This window comes from Vigna umbellata, chromosome 6 (genome assembly GCF_029865625.1).
Source record: "Vigna umbellata cultivar VRB3 chromosome 6, Vumbellata_1.0, whole genome shotgun sequence".
Classification (NCBI taxonomy): Eukaryota; Viridiplantae; Streptophyta; class Magnoliopsida; order Fabales; family Fabaceae; genus Vigna; species Vigna umbellata.
Genome location: NC_142170.1, coordinates 30103296 through 30112543, shown reverse-complemented (window position 1 = coordinate 30112543; position 9248 = coordinate 30103296). Strand labels below are relative to the sequence as shown.

Sequence of the window (9248 nt, the reverse complement as noted above, 5' to 3'; positions counted from 1 at the left end):
TAGTAGCGCTCGTTCTTATGTCGAGCGTTCTTTTGGTAGCGTTCGACCTTATGTCGAGCGTTCGTTCGTGATAGCACTCGTTCTTTTGTCGAGCGTTCGTATTTGATAGCGTTCGACCCTTGTCGAGCGTACATCCTTAATAGCGTTCGGCCTCTGTCGAGCGTTAGTCTTTAATAGCTTTCGGCCCTTGTCGAGCGTTGATCTTTAAATAGCGTTCGTTCTGATCTCAAATAGCGTTCGTCCAAACAGTGAAATAACGTTCGTCTTTTATGGAAGTGTAATTAAGAATGAAAATGTGATGTTGAGGGAAGTATAAATTGTGCGAACCATATATGAATGATATTATGATTTTGGAATTTGAACGAGCGTTCCAGGGTGGAACGACTCTTGACTGGATATTGATATTTGTAGTATGAACGTGGTAAGCTTAGATGGTGATCCATCCTGATATTCCGTGAGTGCTCGTTCTCAAGTAGAGATGAGTAGGTCATGCGTGGGAATGGCAGGAGGTCTAGACCATAACTGTAACTTGGCAAAAAGACTAACCTCAGGTGGATACTGATGAGCATTCCAGTTAACCCACCTGAGTGCATGGACGCCTTAGCTACACAGGTTTCATACAGTCCGGACGGTCGGTCTAGTATCAGGATTTTTGGGTTGAGTTAATATGATTTGAATGCATGTGGTATGAATAAATTGATACGTTTGTTATGTATGAACTGTATGTTGACTTGAATTAAATTCAATAAGCTTACCCTTGCAATTCCTTTGTGTTGTCTCGTCTATGTATATTCCGTCTTGTCGAATGCAATGATCATCCGTGTGGATGTGAGCAGATGGGGAGGCGTTACTTGAAGAAACGCTGGTAGAGAAAATTTGGAGGACGCCAACCTCGTAGAAGTGGAAGTAAAGGCCGAACAGTAGAGGTTCGGTTGTTAGTTAGGTTAGCGAGCGGCTGTGAGCGAGCGCTCTTTTATCGTTTGTTGTAGTTTGACGTTCGGTATTTATTTTGTAAACCGTTCGTCCTTATTTTTGTAAACGCTCGTTAATTTTTATATAACAGGCCGTTCGGCCATTTGTTTAATCTGTTCCTTTACGTTTAAAACTGTTTTGGATTATTAATACGTGTAATTATTCTAAGTATATAGTTGATGACTGTATAATTTTGGGATGTTACATTATTGGTATCAGAGCAGTTTTGTTCTATTAAAGGACACTGTAGGTTATGAGTGCATTGCGTTTTTGCTGTGTGCTGATCGTATGTTTAATAAGTTAATGATTTAACTATTAGGCATTTCTAACGTTCGTTTTCTCTGGTACAGAAAACGATGGCACCTAGACTCCTCCTCCTCCCCAACCGAATGAGTCCGATACGTCCAGCAACACTAGGTTGTTGGAAACCGTAGTTGAACGACTGCATCAACAGAACACCACGTTGCTGGAGCAAAACGCCACCCTGATGCAGCAAAACCAAGCTGCTATGCAAGGTTTGGAGGCCTCGCGTGTCAACTCTGAAAACACGCAAGGCAGTTGATGGAGATCTTGGCTGCAACTAGAGGTGCGCCTGGAGCATCTTCTTCCAACGCTGCCCCGCCTACTGCCGAATGGAGCTTGGAGAGTTTCCTCCAACACCATCCTGCTAAATTCAATGGGAAGGTCTCCCAGACGAAGCGGATCAGTGGTTGAGGGATATAGAGAAGATCTTTAATGCTAAACGATGCCCTGATGAGAACAGGTTGGCGTACGCTGAGTATTTACTGACTGGAGAAGCGAGCCATTGGTGGTCGAGCGCTAGGGCTATTCTTACGGACGCGCAGCAACCGATCACCTGGGAAGTATTTAGAAACAAATTTTATGAGGAATACTTCCCTGACAGCGTGCGGTTTGCAAAGGAGGTGGAATTCCTACAATTGGTTCAAGGAAATATGTCCGTCTCGGAGTACACCAACAAATTCAAACATCTCGTCAGGTTCAATACTATGGCCACAAGTGAAGTGTGGCAGTGTAGAAAATTCGAGAATGGATTAAGGAGTGATCTCAAGGTGTTGATTTCCAGTCTATGTATCCGGACGTTCCCAGCCATGGTTGAAAGGGCTAAAGTACTTGAGAAAAATATGGCTGAGGTGGAACAACATAAGAAACAACAGGCGTCGAGAGGACCAGTTATGTCGAGACCTAATGTAAATCGGAACCGGACCCCATACGCTCGTCCAGCCCAGTCGAGTGGTTCACAAACTATGGTAGTTGCTGGACAAGCAAATCAACAAGGGCCGGTCAGATGTTTTCAGTGCGGAGGACCTCACTTTAGATCATCATGCCCTCAATTGGTTGGAGGGAAATATTGCACTCGTTGTAGAAGAAACGGTCACCTGGAGAACGAGTGTAATATGGGCGGACGTGCAGTGATGAGGCCGCCGAACGCTGGAAGGACTCAGCAAGGAAGAGGTGGACGAGCCCAAGCTGTAGGGCGAGTATATGCGATCACTGGGGCAGAAGCAGCGAGCTCAGGTACGCTCGTTACTGGTACCTGCTTAGTTCATGGAATTCCTTGCTGTGTGTTGTATGATTCTGGGGCAACACACTCCTTCATCTCGAAGGCGTGCGTTGATAAGTTGGGGTTAACCGAGAGTGAGATGCAGTTCGACTTAGTGGTGTCAACCCCAGCTGCTGGAGAGGTTAGGACGTCTACCATGTGCGTTAGATGTTCTGTTGAAGTAGAGGGGCGTAGATACAAGGTAAACTTGATATGTTTGCCTCTCAAGGACTTAGAAGTGATTCTGGGAATGGATTGGCTGAATACCAATCGCATCCTCATAGATTGTGGGGCTAAGGAGTTGATTTTTCCTGAGGAATGTGAAGAAGAGTTAGGAGTGACGCTCAGTCAAGTTAAAGAAGATATCATGGAGGGCGCCAGTTGCTTCTTGATCATGACGCATGAAGACCGAGAGTTGGCGGATAAGAGTTGTGAACGTTCGTTCAATAAGTACGCTGAAGGACGAACGGTTGTGGCGAATTCTCGGATGTTTTCCCGGATGAAGTGCCTGGTTTGCCTCCCGTTCGTGAAGTTGAATTTACCATAGATTTGGTAACTACTGCGGCCCCTATATCCGTTCAACCGTATAGAATGGCACCCGCTGAATTGGTGGAGCTTAAAAAGCAAATAGAAGAGTTGATGGACAAGAGGTTCATCCGTCCAAGCGTGTCACCTTGGGGAGCGCCCGTGTTATTGGTGAAGAAGAAGGATGGCAGCTCTCGGCTTTGTATTGATTACCGTCAGTTAAATAAGCTGACCATCAAGAATAAATACCCACTGCCTCGCATTGACGATCTACTGGACCAGTTGCATGGAGCGAGCGTTTTCTCTAAGATAGACTTGAGGTCAGGCTATCACCAGATTCGGGTCAAGGAAGGAGACATCCAGAAGACAGCCTTCCGTTCGCGTTATGGACATTATGAGTACGTGGTCATGCCGTTCGGTGTGACGAACGCTCCAGCAGTCTTCATGGACTATATGAACCGCATCTTCAGGCCGTATTTGGACAAGTTCGTGGTGGTGTTTATTGATGATATTCTCATCTACTCCAAGAGTTGTGAAGAGCATGAGGAACACTTAAGGGTGGTACTTGGAGTGTTGAGAGAAAAGGAGCTGTACGCCAAATTATCTAAATGTGAATTTGGATGAAGGAAGTACAGTTCTTGGGTCATGTTGTGTCTGCAGGTGGAATTTCAGTTGATCCGGCCAAGGTACGAGCGGTCTTGGAATGGGAGAGTCCACGCTCGGTTACAGAAGTTAGAAGTTTGTAGGGCTCGCGGGCTACTATAGGCGTTTTATAGAAGGATTTTCTAAGATAGTAGCACCGTTAACCCAGCTGACAGGAAGGATCACCCATTCGCTTGGACCGATAGGTGTGAATCCAGCTTTCAAGAGTTGAAGCAGAAGCTGACGAGCGCTCCAGTATTGGTAATTCCGGACACCGCCAAACCTTTCGAAGTTTACTGTGACGCATCTCACCAAGGTTTGGGGTGCGTTCTTATGCAAGAGAAACGAGCAGTGGCGTATGCCTCACGGCAATTGAGAATACATGAGAAGAATTACCCAACGCACGACCTAGAGCTAGCAGCGGTCGTCTTTGCTCTAAAGATTTGGAGACACTACTTGTATGGATCCGTCTTCCAAGTCTTTAGTGATCATAAGAGCCTCAAGTACCTCTTTGATCAAAAAGAATTGAATATGAGACAGCGGAGGTGGCTTGAGTTCCTAAAGGATTATGAGTTCGAGTTGCTTTATCATCCTGGTAAAGCGAACGTTGTGGCGGATGCTCTAAGTAGAAAGGCGGTTCATGTCTCGGTAATGATGGTGAAAGAGCTAAGTTTGGTGGAGAGTTTCCGAGACCTAAGGTTACAGTTCGAGCTGGGAACGAACGTTATCAAATGCTGTAACCTTAGTATTTCGAGCAGCGTGTTTGATCGTATCTGGATGAAACAACGAGAGGACGAAGAATTGGTGAAAATTTTTAGTGCGCTAGGTACGGATCAAGCCAAACATTTTAACGCTGGAACGGACGGCATGTTACGTTACATGGGACGTACGTGCATTCCGAATGATGGCGAGCTGAAGAGAATTATCTTAGAAGAAGGCCATCACAGCCGTCTTAGCATGCATCCAGGCATGACTAAGATGTATCACGATCTCAAACAGTCGTTCTGGTGGCCAGGGATGAAGAATGACGTTGCACGTTTTGTGGCATCATGCCTAACATGTCAACGTGCTAAGGCTGAATATCAAAGACCGGGTGGTTTACTACAACCTTTGGAGATTCCCGAATGGAAGTGGGACAGCATTTCAATGGACTTCGTGACTCACTTGCCTCGCACGGTCAAGAATCACGATTCCATTTGGGTAGTAGTGGATCGTCTAACCAAAAGTGCTCACTTCCTAGCGGTCAACTTGAAGATGTCCATGACCAACTTGGCCAAGCTCTACATCAAAGAGATCGTTCGTCTGCATGGAGTGCCGTCCAGCATCATCTCTGACCGAGACACAAGGTTCACCTCTCGGTTTTGGCAGTCGTTGCAAAGCGAGCTGGGCAGCAAACTCCAAATGAGTTCTGCTTATCATCCTCAGACGGACGGTCAATCCGAGAGGACAATCCAGACGCTCGAGGATTTATTAAGGACGTGCGTACTCGATCACATGGGCGTTTGGGATGAGGTACTACCGTTAATAGAGTTCACCTACAACAACAGCTTCCAGTCGAGCATTGGAATGGCTCCTTTTGAAGCCCTATACGGACGCAAATGTCGCACGCCACTTTGTTGGTTTCAAGAAGGAGAACACATATTGACTGGACCAGAGCTCGTTCAACAGACAACGGATAAGGTGAAATTGATACAAGAAAGATTGAGAACGTCCAGAAGCAGGCAGAAGTCATACGCCGATAGGAGAAGACGACCACTGGAGTTCAAAGCTGGCGATCATGTTTTTCTCAGGATGAATCCAACTACTGGAGTGGGCAGAGCGTTGCGTTCAAAGAAATTATCTCCTAAATTCGTGGGACCTTATCAGATTTTGAAAAGGATTGGACCTGTTGCATACGAGCTAGCCCTACCTCCACAATTGTCCAACCTTCATCCGGTATTTCACGTGTCTCAACTCCGGAAGTACGTATCTGATCCCTCGCACATATTGGAGCTGGAGAACGTTCGTCTTCGACAAGACCGAGCGATAGAAATGAAGCCGATACGCATTGAAGACGAACGCTCTAAATTATACAAAGGGAAGGACGTTCGACTGGTGAAAGTGTTGTGGGACGACAAGACTGGCGATTCTACGTGGGAAGTTGAAGATGCCATGAAGGACTTATACCCTCATTTATTCCCTGGTAAGTCTTCAATTTTCGAGGACGAAAATTTTTGTAGTTAGGGGGATTGTCACGCCCCATTAATTTTTTCTGCTGACTCACCTCTCTACTTTCATAAATGCACCTTGCCACGCTTACACCTCCATTGACACGCCCACCCTTCATTTAAAACGCACTCACGTTCACGATGCATGCATGCTGACAAGTGTCATGTTGGAACGTTCTAAAAACGTTAATGGAATCCAAGTGGCAGCAGGCGGTTGGACGATCGTCCTGCGTGGGGAAAGAAATGATTTACTGGAAAACTCTTTCCCTTTCTCTGTGCATTTCATCTTCTTCCTCAAATTTCTGATCTCCTAAATTCTCCATTCTCTCTCTAAAACCTTTCTTTCTTCTCTCTTTGGTAACTCACCATCCCTTGCTCCGTTCACGTTTCAGCACCGTGAGAAGCATCCCTGTACCGTGAGCTTCCCATCAAACCGATCGGTTTTGGATTCGGAAACGGGTAAGTTTCACGTCCTCAACTACTCTTGACTTTCCACATGCAAGCTTCATTTTGAATCTGCATGCACCGTCTCTGAACCAATATTTGTTTCCTGTAATTTTAGTTGGAAGAGTTTTGGGGTTTTGAACGTTAAGGGTAGAAGAGTATACTGGAATCTTGTGTTCTTTTTGAAGAACGAAAGCACGCTGCTTAATCCGGGTAAGGGAAGCTTGTTAGAATTTAATTCACATGATCTCTGTACTGCATGCGCGTTACGTAATGTTTGAAAGTGTGATTTATGATATTTGACTTTTGAGTTTAGGAATATGATTCTGAGATGATATATGAAAATGTTGCATGTATGTACTGGGAATTATATGCTGAGTGTATGAATGGTCTGTGACGTTGTATGTGGATGATTTTGATAGTTGAATGTTAGTATATGATGTTGATTAAAAGCATGAGAAGCATGGAAAAATACTAGGTTAAGATTGATTTAATGCATGAAAGTTTATACTGGAAAATGAGTTACTGTAAAAGAAGATTTATGTGAAAAGTGCATGAAATTGAACGTTCGTATCGATACGGTCATTGACCGTTCGGTATTATCAGTAAATTCTTGTGTTAGTCGGACCCTTTCATTTGGAAAGGACTCCCTTTGAGAACGAACGCCCTCTTATATAGTTTTACGTTGTGCTTTCGGTCATACGTAAACATCACGAGTGTTGTGTGAGAATTGAGAAGTCTGAGAATATCCCTTTGAACTTTTAGTCAAATTATTAAAACATAAACTTTAATTATCTCATCTTATATAAATCCCAATTTCTATGATTTTGAATTCAGCTAAGAGCCTTAACCTAAAAACGTACGTCCTAAGTGGCGTTCGGTCTTAGACCGAACGTTCGTTCAAAAAGGCAAACGATTAGTAGCGCTCGTTCTTATGTCGAGCGTTCTTCCTTGGTAGCGTTCGACCTTATGTCGAGCGTTCGTTCGTGATAGCACTCGTTCTTTTGTCGAGCGTTCGTATTTGATAGCGTTCGACCCTTGTCGAGCGTACATCCTTAATAGCGTTCGGCCTCTGTCGAGCGTTAGTCTTTAATAGCTTTCGGCCCTTGTCGAGCGTTGATCTTTAAATAGCGTTCGTTCTGATCTCAAATAGCGTTCGTCCAAACAGTGAAATAACGTTCGTCTTTTATGGAAGTGTAATTAAGAATGAAAATGTGATGTTGAGGGAAGTATAAATTGTGCGAACCATATATGAATGATATTATGATTTTGGAATTTGAACGAGCGTTCCAGGGTGGAACGACTCTTGACTGGATATTGATATTTGTAGTATGAACGTGGTAAGCTTAGATGGTGATCCATCCTGATATTCCGTGAGTGCTCGTTCTCAAGTAGAGATGAGTAGGTCATGCGTGGGAATGGCAGGAGGTCTAGACCATAACTGTAACTTGGCAAAAAGACTAACCTCAGGTGGATACTGATGAGCATTCCAGTTAACCCACCTGAGTGCATGGACGCCTTAGCTACACAGGTTTCATACAGTCCGGACGGTCGGTCTAGTATCAGGATTTTTGGGTTGAGTTAAATATGATTTGAATGCATGTGGTATGAATAAATTGATACGTTTGTTATGTATGAACTGTATGTTTGACTTGAATTAAATTCAATAAGCTTACCCTTGCAATTCCTTTGTGTTGTCTCGTCTATGTATATTCCGTCTTGTCGAATGCAATGATCATCCGTGTGGATGTGAGCAGATGGGGAGGCGTTACTTGAAGAAACGCTGGTAGCAGAAAATTTGGAGGACGCCAACCTCGTAGAAGTGGAAGTAAAGGCCGAACAGTAGAGTGTTCGGTTGTTAGTTAGGTTAGCGAGCGGCTGTGAGCGAGCGCTCTTTTATCGTTTGTTAGTTTGACGTTCGGTATTTATTTTGTAAACCGTTCGTCCTTATTTTTGTAAACGCTCGTTAATTTTTATATAACAGGCCGTTCGGCCATTTGTTTAATCTGTTCCTTTACGTTTAAAACTGTTTTGGATTATTAATACGTGTAATTATTCTAAGTATATAGTTGATGACTGTATAATTTTGGGATGTTACATGAACTGTGACAAACACTCTTTAAAATATTATAACATATGTAATCCTTGGATAAAAATAAAATACCAGTATTTTCTGATGTCGATAACAGGCGACCCGAGCCGTCTTCCATCGCGACTTCAGACCTATCTCCCCGACTCCTCAAGGACTAACGAGTAAAAACATCGATACTACGCGTAACGATGCACTATACTCAACACGAGCCGAAGTCATTTCATTGGGCGAGACATTCACCTCCTCGCGCAGAAGAAGGTGACACTCGAATCTCAGTCTCACGCGTGAGACTAGCAAAAATGCTCAAAAGACAGACGAAGTTACAAGTAAATAACATAGTGTATGTACCACCTCCAACAGAATAAACGTGCTCAATCACGAATTCGTACATATTCTCAATAATATGTATAAATAAACCAATATTGGATCAAGGAAATAACCAACAATTCTCAATAATTGTTTCAAAATACTCCCCTGGATTCATGCATTATTGCCGAACGCTATTTCCAACTCTGATGCTGTCTGAACGAACGTTCTGGAATCAATCATCATCAAAGGCCGAACGCTGCCGATGAACACCAAACCTTATTAACCGAGCTCCAAGGACGAACGCTCGAGATCAAGTCTAGTCGTACGTTACCTCAGACGAGTACTTCCTGAGGATTAACATCATCGAGAACGAACGCTCACAAACACAATTAAACCAAGGTCGAACGTCCAAGATCCAAACCGAACACTTAAAGCCGAACGCTCAAGATTGCTACCCAAGAGTTCCATGTTAGGAACGAACGCTTATACCCACTAA

At 44.0% G+C, this 9248-nt stretch overlaps 1 protein-coding gene across 1 annotated transcript; it reads left to right on the top strand.

Annotated features, from left to right (window-relative positions):
* Positions 1-1648: 1648 nt before the first annotated feature.
* On the top strand, positions 1649-8197 carry LOC148197202 (uncharacterized). The gene is made up of 8 exons (XM_088093624.1): positions 1649-1656; positions 1736-2516; positions 2598-3044; positions 3685-3744; positions 4241-4526; positions 4716-4996; positions 5255-5882; positions 8109-8197. Exons 1-8 carry the CDS (start codon positions 1649-1651, stop codon positions 8195-8197), a joined length of 2580 nt encoding a protein of 859 aa, XP_087949750.1.
* Positions 8198-9248: the final 1051 nt, after the last annotated feature.

Bases quoted from the DNA above. Each gene is read 5' to 3' on its own strand.
- LOC148197202 (XM_088093624.1), top strand. The intron at 2,517-2,597 runs GTTACTGGTACC...TTCATCTCGAAG, and splicing joins CAGCGAGCTCAGGTACGCTC to GCGTGCGTTGATAAGTTGGG. The intron at 5,883-8,108 runs GTAAGTCTTCAA...GGATGTGAGCAG, and splicing joins ATACCCTCATTTATTCCCTG to ATGGGGAGGCGTTACTTGAA.